Source organism: Crotalus tigris, unplaced genomic scaffold, assembly GCF_016545835.1.
Source record: "Crotalus tigris isolate CLP2741 ecotype Arizona unplaced genomic scaffold, ASM1654583v1 scf7180000023830.6690815, whole genome shotgun sequence".
In the NCBI taxonomy this organism is placed as follows: domain Eukaryota; kingdom Metazoa; phylum Chordata; class Lepidosauria; order Squamata; family Viperidae; genus Crotalus; species Crotalus tigris.
Window position 1 is genome coordinate 213,973 of NW_024100214.1, and position 17,105 is coordinate 231,077.

Genomic DNA, 17,105 nt, shown 5'->3' on the forward strand with positions numbered 1-17,105 from the left:
CCCCAAAAACTAAATTTTCAGGGAGGTATACGAATTAAAAACATAAATTGTAAAGTTGGAACATACCATTCAACAATTCTCCTATCCAGATGGAAAACTATCTAATGTTCATTGAAATTAACCAGGTACAGGTTAGGGTTTTTTTTCCAAGATATTAGGCATCTACATGTCTACTACAATAAGTTAAGGATTTATAAATTTCACTGATGACCACAAGATTGCCAAGAATATGGTTAAGTATTTCCAAGCACTGAATACTGAATTAATTTTGTGCACCTTATATACTTCACATTAGTCTAGTACCACTAAGATGGTAACACAATATCTGGTCTGCATTCTCCTAGAGAGAATGATACCAGGAAAAAAGAAATCTCTAAATGTAGGTATTTGATTTTTACTAACTCCCTTCTTTGAGTAGCCCTGACATACCTTTTTTACCCCAGGAGGAACTGGGCCATTCAAACAGATGTCATCTTGTTGATCTGCGTTACGCTGTTATAATGACAAAGCTGTTTGTCAATATAAGCAACCTGGGGTTTCAAGAAATGAAACACTTTCTTAGCAAGTAACTGTCATATTGGTCAATTCTTCATTTATTCTAATATGCCATAATTCTATAAAAACGTATCAGGCACAAAGAATGCAAATCATTGCTAAATTTAAAAAGTCGAGATGAAGGAAAACAATTTCGCTGGTTGTCTGGTTCTATAGCTCACTTACTGAAAAAAAGTAAATGAACCCTTCATTCACCTTTTTGTCTTCACTATATTACCTATGACAGGAACTGGATGTCACAAGCAAGCCACAATCTGCAGGTAACACCTTTCCTTCACTTTGAGGAAAATGACTTTAAGCACCAAACTCAACGAGAGGGACTGTTCACACCATAGCTAAGGTCTTAAGCACTATGATTCAAATAACGATTGAATCTCAGCTTTATACAAAAGAAAAGATATGCCAGAGACTCATCTTGTTCTCCTCAATGCACTACATGACAAAACACTAAATGCATCTACAGTATTTCTGCCCCAACAGCATTAAGCGACATTAATCTTTGTAAAATATTAACTTCAGGGAGAAATGTTCACAGATGTTGTCCGTTCAGCTCATAGAAAGGGTTCTCCAGGAAATAAGATGGGCACAGTTACCCCAGGATTGCATATGCCATTGTCCTAAAACAAGTTCAGGGTAATTACATTTTTGGAAAGACAATCTGGATTGGAACTGTGCCCCACAAACTGACTCCATTAGAAAAGCTAAAAGGAACAAAATGTATGGGTCTCAAAGAGTCATAAAGTTTACTTTTAGCCTGGAATCATTTGAAAACTATGTTCTCTGATCCTACCATCAGCTCTGTAATCTCCATACCCCCAACACCCCCGCCTTTAAAAATAACATATAAATGACTCTTAAAAACAATAGTGGCTCATTGTAGAGGAATGCGTGGCTCAGAGAATTATCCCCATCTCTCCTGGCTGCTTCAGGAAGATGGCAGTGTTGCTCTGGGATTCTTGGGTTACAGATCAAGCCTTCTCCTTTTCAGTGAATGGCTCTGCACCATTAGCATAAGACAGTATACTAATGGATTGTGAGGAATGAGTTATTCTCATGAAATGTAAGATTACATTGATAGAGAAACCACAGCAAAACCCTGTTCCCAAATCATGGAGAACCGAGCCAGGCAAAGCCTCTTACATTTGTACACAGTTCTCTGGAGTTTTTAAGCAGCTGCCAATTTTCTATTTTCTAAGCAAACATTGCAACTGACCACCCAGCTGTCTCACACGTCCTGATAGTACCCGAGTGCATTAGCATCAGGATCTTCTGATCTTCTTGTTATCTCTGATGTAGCAGAGATCAAACCCAGCTGCCACCATCTCCGTTTCCCATATTGAGTGGGTGACATTCTGGAATGAGTTGCACCCTACAAATGTAGACTGTGAGTGCGCTGTGCATTCACTGGTCACACACAGAGATATCCTTGGGTGGCAAGAACAGAATGCTTTCAGAAGTGGTAATAGTTTTCATCACAGCCAATAAAAACAAAATATCAAGACAAGTGGGTGCGGAAGAATCTTCCTTTCTCTTGTATGCTATGATACTGCACTTACGCAAAATGACCCTGATGCTATTTACAGATGCTACCTACTCAGTCAAAGGATGGTCTCTTGTCCTTGTTCACCATCACTCACCTTTGTTCCTGTTGCAGGTCCGCAAAGAACAAGCCCTGAATGGGGCTTCAACCCTCTGTGGAGATCTGGTATATGTTTTTTGTAGCAAAGCTTCAGAAAATGGCAATCAGTCGCTTGGCTCTAGCTTTATTTCTCTGGTGATGTCATTTTAAATATTTTGCATGTTCCATTTGTTATTTGTACTTCTAAAAAAAATGATGCCTTTCTGCAATTCATGTTTGTCCAATTAGTCACAACTTTAAAGGAAGAAAGCTGGCTGCCTAGATGTTGGAATAATGCATAAAGGCCGGCATACACGGGACAGCACCTGACTTGAACAGATGGGAGGAGATACTCTTATTGTAACAACCAGCCTTATGGATTTTTGATCCAGTTCTCTCTCTCTCTCTCTCTCTCTCTCTCTCTCTCACACACACACACACACACACACACACACACACACACACACACATATATATATATATATATATATATATATATATATATATATATATATATATATAATTTCTCCTAGATTAGGAGAGTTCAGAATGATAGCTGAATTCTTTTTTTTTTTAATAAGCTAGACTATCGACATAAATCGTAGGCAGCGAAAGAACAGAAAGAGAGGGAGCAGATAAAAAGGACTGATAGACACGCATTCTTCATCTGCTGCACAGTCTCTGTGATAGCAAAAGCCCATGACAGCTTTACAACTCCTTGGTTATTTTACTTGCATGCTGCTTAATGAGAAACAGCCTCTAGCTGAGGTTTACTGAAAAGGAAAGTTTTAGGAGAAATTCTTGCTGTGTTAGCCCTACCTGATCTGAATTTGCTCCGAATCAGCACAGAATGCTCAGACCCCAGAAGTGTCATGGTGAAGCCTTGTGAAAATTCCCAGGGTCAGAAAGCCCCTCGGTTCAAATCATAAACCGGCACCAAGAAGAGAAGCTGACCACAACCAAAGGATCACAATTCATCTAGCCCTCCTTGGAGTATAGGTGACTGCAGAAAGCAGCAGAAAAGTTTGGGAAGTTTGGTCTCATCCAGCACTAACCCGCTACGAAAACCTACTGCATGCCTTTGCACTGTGTTGGGCTAGTTAACATCAGCAAGCAGACCCCTCCTTTCTATCCACCCCCTCCCCTCCTTTCTCAAAGTTTACTATCAGCAACATCACCGGGTGTCCTGACTGATGTCATAGTCTAGCAGGGAGCAGACTATTCCTAAAGGGTCCTTAGGAAAGACAGAAGTTTGATATCTGATCCGCTATTACTACCAACAGGAACTTGGCCAATCAAGGCTCTCGCTCCCTCTGACTGCAGGGGTTCAAAGCAACTCTGAAATATCAACAAGACTCCTGCTTAACTCTTTCTGTGATGCTGAGCTGTTGCAACCAAAGGCGTTAGGGACATGGCTTTTACTGGGCAGTTTGATAACTACATTCCAAGGACTCCAGCAGAGATTTGTAATTGGCAGTGAGGTTCTGTGTCAGGCTCACTCTTCTTTTCTATTTCTGTTATTCTAGTACTACAGATAAAAGATATTAATAAATTCACCGATGCCACAAAAAATAATGATCAAAAACTCATCAAAGTCAGATTTTATGTGCAGATATGGCTTTATACCATCAATATTGAAAACACAGGTTCTGGTTAAGTCCAGAACTTGCAAATTTCTCCCTACTCTACCCAGTTCAAGAAACATGTTTAAATTATTGTCAGCCAGCTGAAAAAGAAGCCTTAAATTGAAAGGTCTATATCTATCTATCTATCTATCTGTCTATCTATCTATCTATCTATCTATCTATCTATCTATCTATCTATCTATCTATCTATCTATCTATCTATCTATCTATCTATCTATCTATCTATCTATCTATGAGTGAAAGTAAGAGGATAACATATTCCGGAGTATCATTCTTTCAAACTCAGGGCAGGATTTTCATGCAGCTTTACTCCTTGTTAGTTCTTAACCCATGTCTATTTTTAAATGTTTGCAGTATTCCCCGCCCCCCCCCCCAAATTTGCTTGTTATTTCCATGCACACTATCTTTCAGCTGCGGTACAATTTATGTACATTTATCTGTATAATGCTTCAGTCACAAATATTTCACGAACCAGGAATATGTACTGCAAGGAGGAAGGCACAAAGAACTCTACCACAATCTTCAACCTTTATGGCAATGGCATCTCAGAAGAATGAACTAAGATTACCACATTGATTGCCCTCTCCACCTGACTAATGTCTCTTTACAGCATTAGCTGGAGAAAAAGGAGAGCCAAGACTGGGGGTAGTTAATTCTGTCCTATCTTTGTGCCCACCCAATGTTGATGTTTTAACTTTCTGAATGGGGAATTCACAATTAATTAAGCAGTAATTTTGATCTGCCTCCTCTGCCAAAATCTTTCTCAGTTCTCTTTTGATAGTTTCCCAATGGAAATGCACTTTTCAAGATACCCTTCAAATATAGACATTTGTGCTGTATGGAGATGCAGAAAGAAAACGGGAGTGTATTTCATACCATTTTCATAGTATTCTTATGGACATGCCCTGAAGCTGAAAAGGTACTTTGAAGTGGACATGGCAGCCTCTTGTTGCATCTGTTGGCACTTTTTAAGTCAAAGCTATATTTTCCTGAAATTGTATGGATGCTGGGCAAGCAAAAGAAAAGGCACAGCTTCTTTATGGATATTAGGACTAGAATAACAGAGTTGAAAGGGACCTTGTAGGTCATCTAGTCCAACTCCCCATCCAAGCAGGAGATCCTATTTCTGATAGATGGCAGTCCAGTCTCTTCTTGAAAACTTCCAGTGATGAAACTCCCACAACATTTGAAGGCAAACTGTTCCGTTGGTTGATTGTTCTCACTGTCAGAAAGTTTCTCCTTATTTCTAGGTCGAATCTCTTCTTGATCAGTTTCCATCCATTATTCCTTGTCTGATTTTCAGGTGCTTTGGAAAATAAGTTGAGCCCTTCCTCTGTGACAGCCCCTCAAATATTAGAACACTGCTATCATGTCTCCCCTGGTCCTTTTCTTCACTAGACTAACCATATCCTGTAACCGTTCTTCATATGTTTTAGCCTCCAGTCCCCTAATCATCTTTGTTGCTCTTCTCTGCACTTTTTCTAGAGTCTCAACATCTTTTTTATAGTGTGGAGGCCAAAACTGGTTGCAGTATTCTAAGTGTGGTCTTACTAAGGCTTTATAGAGTGGTATTAGTACCTCACATGATCTTGATTGAATCCTTCTGTTAATGCAACTTAGGATTGCATTGGCTTTTTTGGCTTCTGTTGACAGATATAATGTGTACCCCTACATCCATTTCAAAGCACCTTTGTAGTATCAGATCTGAAACCCAGCTTATCTTTAGGTTTTAGTGTTATAAATAATTACCTTTATTTTGAATGTAGATGTTTGCTAAATGTGCAAACTCTCATTTGTATGTTGATCTCAGTAAGCTCGAAGCTTCTGGAGTTGCAGATAAAGGATCAATACTGTAGTAGTTCTCCCACTGCTCAGTTCCTATCAGATATGGATTATGGTCAAGCAGACTGAGATGAATTTCCGCACAAGCATTCTAAGACAGGACAAAGCCTGCTTTGAAACTATACAATCCCATAACAATTGTAGTGAAAGAGAGCCAAACTGACTGAATTCTGGTTTAGTTGATATATATAAAATTGCTGCAAAATTACTCTTTTCTTTGAAATGCATAGGCTCTATATGACCTATAGGCAACACTGTTTCCTCAGTTGCTCATCTCCTATGCTTCAGGTCTCTAACAGGTCTTTTAAAGGGATAGGCATTTAGTTGGCTTTGCAGCTCTCCTTCATAGGAACTGCTCAGAATTATTTTTGCATGCAGTCAGATGCATACAACATTAAATAAGGATGAGGAAAAAGGGGTGTGACTATTCATATAACAGTTTTGTGTCCAGTAGGAGTTTCTGTGGGATCCATAGTGCAGTACAATGTTATGTGGTCAGGATTATTATTTTTGTTCTTACTCAGTACTGCAATGTTGTAGAAAGAGACGGTGATCACAGATCACCTTCAAAGTGGTTTTGAGGAATAGGGGGATGGAAAGGACATAAATATCCTCAAGATACTTGAGGATGAGATTCTGCTCTATCTCCTGCATGGAATTTTACCAGAGGAAAGTGGAGAGAGTTCCAGAATGATATATTTAGTGGTGGGATTCAGCCAGTTCACACCACTTTGGCAGAATCGGTAGCTATTTTTTTTTTTTTTTGCCCAGGCCCAGAATGGACTTCTGGAAGCGGCATCCACACAGAGAATCGGTTGTTCACATATTTGAATCCCACCACTGGATATATTTCAAGGCATCTCATGTTTTATGGTTTTTTATTGTCTTTTGCCACTCAAGAATCCTTTAAGAAGAAAAGATGGAAGTAGTCACACAATGCGTTTGGACTGATAGCATTATGAGCCAACTATTTGGAAACACCCTAAGATTAGACTACTAGAACAAATTTATTCTAGGCACATTAGTAGCCCAGGGAATGTTTGCAATTGACAACACACTCCCAGAAAATGCTTTCTCTGCTTTTTTTTTTTTTTAAAGTCACTACTAAGCTGTCTGATGTTTCCATCATAATATTTACTTCTTGGTAAATAGGCTAAAAATCTTCACGTCTGATTCAGAACTGTAAGATTGGAGAATGAAAAGAGCAAGATGACATAGCTGTTTAAAAAACCCTGCAAAATGTTTTCTGCCTAGCATAAATATTTAATCGTTTTTTTAAAAAATGGCAATCTGTTGTGTTTATTAAGGGAGGGATGCAACATACGAACTAAGTGCAGGGTGGGGTAGGCTGGCTTTGCTACTACAAATTCTGTTCTTCTGGAAGATCATTGTCCATGCTTCTTAATCCCCAGGCCAATGTAGCCTTGGTGGGCTCTTTTGAAATGTCCTCATGGGAACTCTCTAGAATACACATTGAAGACCCAACAGCTAATAGGAGGAAAGGGCAGCAGTTAAAATACCAATTGGGGGGGGGTTTGCCCTTTCCCCCATCTATAGTACATATTTTATAAAGCATTCCCAGAGAAATACTCAACTCAAACAAATTACCTATCTATCTAGAAGCCCAAACCTTATAAATGGCATTGCCAGTTTTGAAAAATGAAGTCTTCTTTTCTTTCAAAGTTATATCCCGATCATTTCTAGAATGAGCATCCATCAAATTCAGTTTCATTGGTTTAAAAATACTATTATTTCAATTATTTGAAACGCTTTTGTAAAAGCCAGCTGAGGTACAGAAATATAGAGAAGCCATCAGATCCAAAGCTCAGGTAGCATTAGCAATTAAAGGAAAAACTAGCATTTATTTCACTGGAAAACAAGCCTAATACACAGTGCAAACCATCCATTGTTCTTGCTTTCTTGCATTGTGCAAGGAAACAATGATGTAATCTGTGAAATAGGCAAAGCAAATACTGAAATACATCTGTAAAGTAACCACTGTAAAGATATAAAACCTCATAAAGAACTGTGAAATGTCTCCTTAGCCAGATATGGTTCTTGAACTGCTGAAGCAACAAAAAGAAATTGAATCAGCATTGAGAACACAAGCAACTTCTCCAAAGGCAACGCAATCTTCACTGTCAAGGTAGTCACCTAGAATAACAGAGTTGGAAGGGACCTTGGAGGTCTTCTAGTCCAACACCCTGCTCAGGCAAGAAACCCTATACCATTTCAGACAAATGGTTGTCCAATCTCTTCTTAAAAACTTCCAGTGTTGGAGCAATCACAACTTCTGGAGGCAAATTGTTCCACGGAATAATTGTTCTAACTGTCAGGGAATTTCTTCTTAGTTCTAGGTTGTTTCTCTCCTTGATTAGGAGAGGTTGCTTCTCTCCTAGATTGCTTCTCTCCTTGATTAGATAACAGCATGAACTGATATCTGGAAAAGCTGTCTCTGAACCTACAGAACTGTTGTAATGATAAAATGATGGTCATCAAATTTGTCTCTCTGAGGTCTTATAGGATGGATGGGAATTAATTAAATGATGTAAGCCACCCAAAGTCACCTATGTGTGAGTTGGGCATTTAATAAATAATAATCTTATCTGCAGTATTACTTTGCCATTAATGTATGCCCTTTGTGAAGGCAAGCTAACCTCCCTCATTAAAATAGGAAAGTGGAAGAAAATAGGAAAGGAAGGATCAAGCTAGGAAAGAGAGAGATGCTAAATGTGCATAAGATCAGAATTTTATGGGATCTGATAGTGCTGATGTACCCCTACCATCTTTCTGCATAGAAGTGTAGCATTTGCCTAGTGTTCTTTTTGCTGAAAAAGTTGCTCTGCTTGACTAGCAAATAAGAAAGTGTTAACCAATAGAAAAGAATATCTGGAGCTGAGGGTTGAACTGTGGGGTCCTTGTTACTCTTTCGCTAGCACTGATGATGTTACCTAGTTGGGTAATGAAATGTCTGTATGAAAACAACCAACATCAGAGAGCACCAAGGACTCAAGGATTAAGTGTTATTTACTTGATATTTAAATAAATGCATCAGAATGGGCTGATCTAGTATTCAAACATTTATATCTGGATGTTTACCTACAGTACATGAATATTCTTTTTCTGTGGGTGCTTGTGTGGCTTGTTGACTCTTGTAACTGCCTGACAGGTCCCTGCAGTTTTCTTGGCAAGATTTCAGAAGTAGCTTGCTACCCTCTTTTTCTTAAGGCTGAAGGTGAGCCAGCTGGTGACTGGCCCAACATCACCCAGCTAGCTTTGTGCCCAAGATGGACTAGAATCTCTTGGTTTCTAGCCTTATGCCTTAACCAACACATCAAACTGGCTCTCAAAAAGTCATGTACAGATGCAACTTGCATTTAAAACAGATATAGGGAGTACATAAGCAATTTGGATGCAGGTAAAGCTGCTTGATCAGAAAGCTTACAACAGAAATAAAACAGCATATAAAATGAATCACCTGAGAAAGCAGGTAATTCATTTTATATTTTTGTCCAAGAGCTTAAACCATCATGGATAACGGTGTCTCCTCCAATGTTTTCCCCAGTACAATAGTCCTGGGTTAGTCCTGAGAGAGCATGACTAGCCCAAAGGAATGCAATGAGTTTCCCTGAGGGTGAAAAGCAGCCTGTGTCTCCCCATGCTTAATGTGGTGGACACTTGACCAAAATAATCCAAATATCTGGAAGTAGTATAAAATACATTTCGATTACTTTTCCACCAGAGTCTTTTGGTACTTCTGACATATTGCTCTTCTGAAATCAACTGGAAAAGAGTCTACCACTGTATGTTTGCTAATTTTGTACAATGCATCCCATTATATTTCCACAATGGTACAGTTTATCTGATGAGTCGTACTAAATGAACACTTTGAAACCATTTATTTTACCAGCCCATTTGTTTTTTGCTGTAAGCATATTAATGGAAAAGCAAATACCAACTTTCAAATAAGGTGAATGGAGATTGTGCATCAGAATGCATAAGAGTAGAGATGTGGGTAAGGTTTCAGGTTTCAACCTTGCCAATCACATCTCTGATGGGGAATGCAAAGGTGGCAGGAATGGCTCTTATTGAAAAACTGATCTACAGAAATGTAGTATTTATGAAGGGTGTTCAATTGTAATGATGGTTGTATGAAGGATGAAGGATTGTAATGGTGTTAAGAGAATTCAGAGCAGTGGTGGGATTCAGTCTGTTCACATGGTTCGGGAGAACCGGTAGCTAAATTTACCTAAATTCAGAGAACCGGCTGGCTTCTGGAAGTCCAGTCTAGGCCTCGGAGGCCTGCCAGGCCTAGAACGGCCCACCAAAAATGCATGGATATCACTTCTGGAAATCCGTTCTAGTCATTGGAGGCCTGGAAGAGGCCTACAACGGCCCACCGGAAGTGCATGATGCCACTTCCGGAAGTCCGTTCTAGGCATCGGAGGCCTAGGCCTGCATCACATAATAGAACCGGTTGTTCAGGTATTCGAATCCCACCACTGACTGAGAGCCATTGTGGCTTACTGATAAAAGTGCTGGATTGGGATTGGGTAGACCTAAATTCTAATCCACTCTCAGCTAAAGAAATAATTTACATCAAAGAATTGTTAATTGTTAGGAAAAAGAGAGGAAAGGGGGCTATAGGACACCAGCTTCAGCTATTGAACAGAGACAGGACTCTTACAATGCAATAAATAGACTAGGATAGTATTTCTCAACTTTAAGCTACTTTAAGACATGTAGACTTCAACTCTCAGAATCCCCCAGCCAGTTGGAGAAAGGAAAACCCTTTAGCTTACACTGAGCATCACAAGTCACCCTTGATAGTCATCTGCTAGTAGGAAACCACTTTTGACTCCTCAGAAAACTGAGATGTTTTGGGAAGGGGGGGAAAGAATCAAGAGAATCAACAGCAAGTCCCCATGCTTGGATAAGTTCATAATTAACTCATTTTAAAAGAGACAGGCACTTTGAGAGCATTTCTTATGGCTATTTATATTCCCCAAACTGGAACAAGGATATCTTTTTCTCCCCTTTCTTCCTTATTTTGTAGGCAGTATAACGTAAGCCTTTGACAGAAGTGCATCTATTTAGGTGCTTATATCAAAAGGAACAATCTCTCTACGATAATTGATTTAACAGGCAGCCTTTCCACTGCATTTCTCTTCAACATGAATGCATTGCAGGATGAGATAAATGACACTGGATAATAAAAGTGGAACATGCTGCAAGGTTGTTCCCTAATGGTCTCTTTGTAAGCATTCCCTCATCCCCACTGGCAACATGGGGATTATCCCAGGCAACTTTGCAGGACTGACATAATTTGTGTTCTTTCAATCACTACTGGTAATCTCCTCCAATCTTTGTGTGCTATTGATAGAGTTTATTTTCATTTTTCATTTGCATTGTCATGGTAATTTTGGTTCATATTTTCCAACACAGAGCTGGGGGGGGGAGGCCCATGAAAGTAAATATGAGTTAGAGCATGAATTCAAGCCTTTGCTGTTATTTTGTATGGCTTTCCATTACTCATCCGCAGCTATTCTAAAACTGTAGATTTTCAAATAGTTATTTCTGAGTATTAAATCGCTTATCAAATGGAGAATACAAAAAAAAGCTTTAAAATGAAGCTAAGAGTCTCTTCCTTAAGCACTAAATGTATGTTTGTGCCCATTGACTTTTATAGCCCTTGCTCTACAGGAATTAGAGACTTGATTTGCCTTTTACAAGCTATGTAAGCTCAGAGTTTAGGTCTACTAAACTAGGTTAATTCTACTTTGTTAACTCTTGGCATATGGGAAATAAGAGTTGAATAGTAGAACTTATAGTTATTAAGGAAACACTCTTAATCTTGTCTTTGCTATGGAAAAAAGAGATACAACACATTTCACCCTTTTTGAAACTTGATAATGACTGGACTTATGTACTGCACTAAGCCGTAATGAGGTTTAGTATGTTGAATAAATTCAAACAGTGTGGTTAGAAACTATGACTTATAGCTTAATACATAATTCACTTAATTCAACAAGCCATGAATTAACATAATATGTGAATCCAGCAATGTCTCCCCACTACTCAGGTGACACCTAATCTGTAATATCAGTTATCAAAGCTCTTTTTCTAGAGAATTATATATCATGGAAGCTACTGATGGAGCTCTCAGCACTCCATCCTGTCCTCAGATTCTACTGAAGTTACAGATAATTAGCAATGACCAATTATTTGACTTTGATAAGCCACAACTTATTACTGTAATTCAGTGCTCAGTATCCAGAATTCTATGCACTTGTGGACTTCAACTCCCAGAATTCCTCAGCCAGCGGGCCTGGCTGAGGAATTCTGGGAGTTGAAGTCCAAGATTCATAAAAGGGCCAAGTTTGAAGACCCCTGGGATAGACCAAACCCCAAGCTTATGACTGCACATGAGAATGCTTAGAGAAAAATACAGACCAAAAGAAAAAGGTTTCTTTAGAAAACTCACTAGCATACTTTCACTGAGGTTTGAGGAACCACACTAGATGCATTTGTAGCAGAACAAGAAGGAGAGTTACACATAAATTGTTGAGGTAGTCTCAAATACGTATTAAGTTAAAAACAAGTACAAAATTTGCATTACAAATGTTGTAAATGGGGGGCCCCCACAAAAAAATATGTCAAAATGCAATTTTAAAAAAAGCCCTGAAGAATCTAACCAATTTCCTCTTTCCAGAAACCTGCAGTTTTATGATAATACTAGGTATCTATAAAGATGTCAGTCCTTGCAGGTAGGCCATATTAAGAAATAAACATTGCATTAAATATTCTACTTTATTGATATAAGCTACAAGAACAGAATTTTGAAAGTGTGACAGTGCATTTCCTTCCCTCCCTCTTATACTAAATCAAAGTGAGTTAAGAGCAATCTTGAGCTTCTTTCTCACACATTCCTATTTTCCTAGTCTAAATTCTTTTTTTAATTAATTCATACATTTTCTTTAGAATCATCTCTCTACTTCCCTAAAAATATAATTCTCAGAATTCTCTGCTGAAATTTTAACACTCAAGACTTTGGTAGCAAACAACAATTAACGCGGCATATTTTTTATTATTTTATTTTTTTTATTGAAAAGTTTTACAAAAGTTTACAACAAAACAACCCCCCCCCACACTCCCCAGAGCTGAATACAGGGTTACAAATATGACAATCATAATCTAAATAACATTAACCAACTATATAAAAACCAAATCCATAATACACTTTAACTCCCTTTTAACATAAAATAAACAAATTCTAAATAAGCATAATAACATAAACAAATTAATATCCTAATTCTTAAACAATATTATATAATAAAAATTCCACTATAATAAACTATTGATGATGATGATGATGATAATAATAATAATAATAGTAATAATAATAATACTCATTATTCAAAAAGTAACTGAAACTTTTTTTCCCCATATTTATTTTGAATATAGTCTATCCATCTTCTCCAAACCAAAATATATCTTTCTTGTGAACGGTCCTTCAAAGAAGCAGAAATTTTCGCCATTTCTGCTAAATTAGACACCTTAAGAGTCCATTCTTCCACAGTGGGCAAAGAATCTTTCTTCCAGTATTGCCCGACCAATAATCTTGCAGCTGTTATAAGATTCAACATCAAATTAATTTCTTTAACATCACAATCTTCAATAACGCCTAACAAAAATAATTGTGGCGTAAACTATATCTTTCTCTTAAAAATCTTTTGAATGTTCCACCAAATCTTAATCCAAAAAGATTTTATATTTCTACAAGTCCACCAAATATGAAAATATGTTGCATCTAAACTACCACATCTCTAACATTTGGGCTGTAGATTAGGATACATATAAGACAACTTTTGTGGGTCCAGATGTCACCTATAAAACATTTTATAAACATTTTCTCTTAAATTTTGAGCTTGAGTAAATGTTACATTTCTAACAACGCGGCATATTTTTAAAATGATATTATACTGAGATTGTTTTAGCTTTCCTGGAGGGATTTTTGATTCTAGAAATACTGCCTGTATGCAATTACTTTTCTTTCCCATTCTACCCCCAAATTATCTTCCAATATTCACTTATAGTTTTGCAAATGGCCAGTATTGGCAGAATAGTGTAAAGAGAAGCTACATTGCTTTGCAATATTTGTCTTGTGCCTGTATGCTGCTGGCTAAGAGGTGGAGGGGATACTTTGTTTTCTTGGAAAGCCTTCTGATCTTTATTAAAATGAGACCATGGTCAATCTCATAGAGCTCATGGGCCAGGCTCCAGGCCAAGAATAAGTTCCTTCTGCAAATATTTATTTTATCATATCAATGACAAACTCCTTTGTATAAACATTTTTATTTAATCATAATTTACCAATTATTTTAAATCAATTGTTTGCTTGGTTTCTAAACACTAATCAAGAGGACCACATTAAAAGTTGATCAGATAGATAAGATGCATTATCTCATTGCTGGGCTGTAGTATAATAGTCTGGCAAGTTTTCTGGGGTGTGTCTGAAGGAAGGGGGGGGGACACAGATTAAAGATTTTACACTCTGTGTGGTTCAATGTCCAGATGCAGCTGGCAGATGACATCTTCCACTGATAGCCAAAGAGAGAAAGAGAGAGAGAGAGAGAGAGAGAGAGAGAGAGAGAGAGAGAGAGAGAGAGAGAGAGAGAGATCATTTGGGAGAAATGTAAAAATTTAATAGGCATATCACAGGCCCTTTTGGACACCAAATCCTGACACCACTTTTTCTATATCTTTACTTGTCCCACTCTCACATCTCCTGAATAATAAATATTTTCCAGGGTTATCTATTGCTGTTCTAAACTGTAACTCTGTCTTCCTGTTAATTAACTCTATCTTCCACAACAGATCATCCATAAGATATTGTCAATTATGTAATGTCTGCAGAGGAGTAAAACCAGTAAGTGAGAGACATGAACAATTTGTTTTACTTGCTTTAAAATGCTACTGTATTTATATTATTGTTATTTGGATTCCTCTTTTCTAACCTGAAAACAGCCATAGTTGTATTCTGCATAGATGGTTCACAATCCAGCCCTTACATAGAGCAAGAAAAACTTTTGCCTGGAAATCTGGAGTTAGTCATTAGTGATAATAGTAATATTGATGGAGTAACAGTCTGACTCAGCATAAGACAACATCCTATGTTCGCATGCAAAGGCAACCTCTTTTATAAGCACTCTTCTTCATGTGAGAAAAAGAGGGAATATGTCATTTAAACTGAAGTCTGGTACCTCAGTCATGGTCTTTTTAGCTGGGTGAGTTCTGAGTCACCAAGTGATTCACTATCTCAAAATTAATTTCCTAAAAGTGTCACAGAGAAGGAAGGGAGGGAGGGAGGGAGGGAGGGAGGGAGGGAGGAAGGAAGGAAGGAAGGAAGGAAGGAAGGAAGGAAGGAAGGAAGGAAGGAAGGAAGGAAGATTTGCTGTTGTCCAGATTGTTCCAGAAAGACATTCTAGGGTGTTCTAGATTGTTCCAGAAAGACATTTTAGGGTGTTCAAGCTCTTACAGCTTGAAAAGTTGTGATAAATCTATCATAATTATTATACTATGAATGCCTTAACCTTCCTATATCTGACTCCAAAATATTGGCTATCATACAGTTTTGTTAGTTATTCCAATAGATAGGGTCCATCTTAGAATAGTAGCTGCCAGTTATTTTATATTTTAAATTATGAAGATTATATCTTATTTCTAAATATCAGACAAAACAGAATGAATAATTTGGTACTTTGATACAAGAAACACAGAAGAGTTCTAAACTTTGTCTTTAAGCTAAAATAAAAAAAAAGTAACATCATCACAAAGCTCAAGATATTAGCCTTTATTCTTCGCTCACTACACTACTGAATTTTGATATAGAGATAATGCCCTTTCTCTATCAGAAACAGATCCATTTAATACTTGGAACAATGTAATACTTTCTCCTTGCTAAACATACCTCACTTTATGCTGAAAGTCACAGGAGCACCTATGCCATGCTTACCTGTGTCCCATAATGAATAATTACAAAGTATGTGCTTTTCCCTGCTAATTATATTCTGAATTCCCATAGTATAGATTGATTGGACTGCCTTGTTAACAATCATTTTTACAGCATTTGGACTTTCCCCACCCCTGGAATCCTTTCCTTTTAAATTCAGTTTTCATGCTTATAGATCCCTAGCCTTTTTCTCAGTTCCTGGTTAATAATCATTGTCTTTCTCACCAGGTAATATCTGCAACACACGTATCAAGGACAAACCTCTATAGAACTTACAGTCAAATCAAAAGTGATTTGAGAAGGCTTAACCACAGTCAAAGGAGCCAAGTGTATCTGCCCTTTCTACATGCTCCAATAAGGAAGATACCCACGAGATCCCCTCACTGAGACAATGCCATGTTTTGGAACCTTGGAGGCATGGCTTTTCAATGGGGGGGGGCTGCTTCTGGGAAAAATTGCCCAAATATAATGATTGGGAACCAACCTATATGCCTTTAGAAATATAGTTAAGATGTACCTCTTTCGCTTGGCCTTTGCATCTGAATGATGAACTCCCAACTCAATAACTGTTTTGCCATTGCCTCTTACAGGATAGCCCAAGACAGCTATAAGCCCTGGAACTTCCTGATGGTCTCCCATCTTAAATATTAATCAAGTTCAACCCTGCTTATTTTTTTTTTTTTTTGAGATCAGTCAAAACTGGTTAGTTGCTGTCAACTGCAGGTAGGATAAGCCTGTTGGGGGTGGGGGAGGGAGGGAGAAAATCATGAACTACCAAAAGTTTTTCATGAGGTGGATAAATTAAGTTGACCAATCAATGTAACAGTAATATTTTACACTAAGAAATTCAGCACCAGTCTCTTTGACAACTATATATATATTGTATTCTTCTTTTAGCTGGCATTCTTGACTCATGGATAAAATTTTAAAGAAGGGATTGTCTAGCTGAAGACCTTTCTCTTCTTGACATTTAACAATATTTTCTGGTGTCCTTGCATTCCTGTCTGTATTTATTCCCATTTTTATCACCATACCCAGCCTTTTTATTATGTCACTGGGTGAATCAACAAATCATACACCCCATACAAATCTTTTGGTAGTTGGCAGTACACCAAATTAAATAAATAAATACAAATAAACAAAACAGTAATTCTATTTCTATTCTACGCAGTTGGTGGGAAAGTCTGCCAATGGCCTCTTTTATCCAGAGTTGTTTTGCAAAGGTTTGTTATGTAAATATATCAGAAGAACGCCATTTAGAGATAATAAAGCCTGGGCACTTTTAAACATTGTCATTATTATTATATGTTTGGAGAAATAGCTTCACTTGCTAATTTATACCCCTTCCCCTCACCTGTCAGTCTTTCTCAAAGGATGTAAGATGCCAATGTCTGGGCATCCAAATAAATAAATGGTGTCACATATATATATA

At 37.7% G+C, this 17,105-nt stretch overlaps 1 protein-coding gene across 10 annotated transcripts in view; it reads right to left on the reverse strand.

Annotated features, from left to right (window-relative positions):
- MYOCD (myocardin) overlaps positions 1 to 17,105 on the reverse strand; it is a 198,463-nt gene that overhangs the window by 54,683 nt on the left and 126,675 nt on the right. For 2 of the 10 annotated variants that reach the window (XM_039321981.1, XM_039321977.1), the window contains exon 1: positions 2,193 to 2,491. The exons of 5 other annotated variants lie outside the window; for them this stretch is intronic. Coding sequence is in view for 1 of the 5 variants with exons in the window: in XM_039321974.1 (XP_039177908.1) it covers positions 2,993 to 3,047 (55 nt within the window). In the remaining 4 variants the exon portion in view is untranslated. Of the gene's footprint in view, positions 1 to 429; positions 683 to 2,192; positions 2,492 to 2,992; positions 3,488 to 17,105 lie in introns of those variants that run through there. 3 more of the 10 variants (XM_039321974.1, XM_039321976.1, XM_039321982.1) reach the window with 3 other exon arrangements.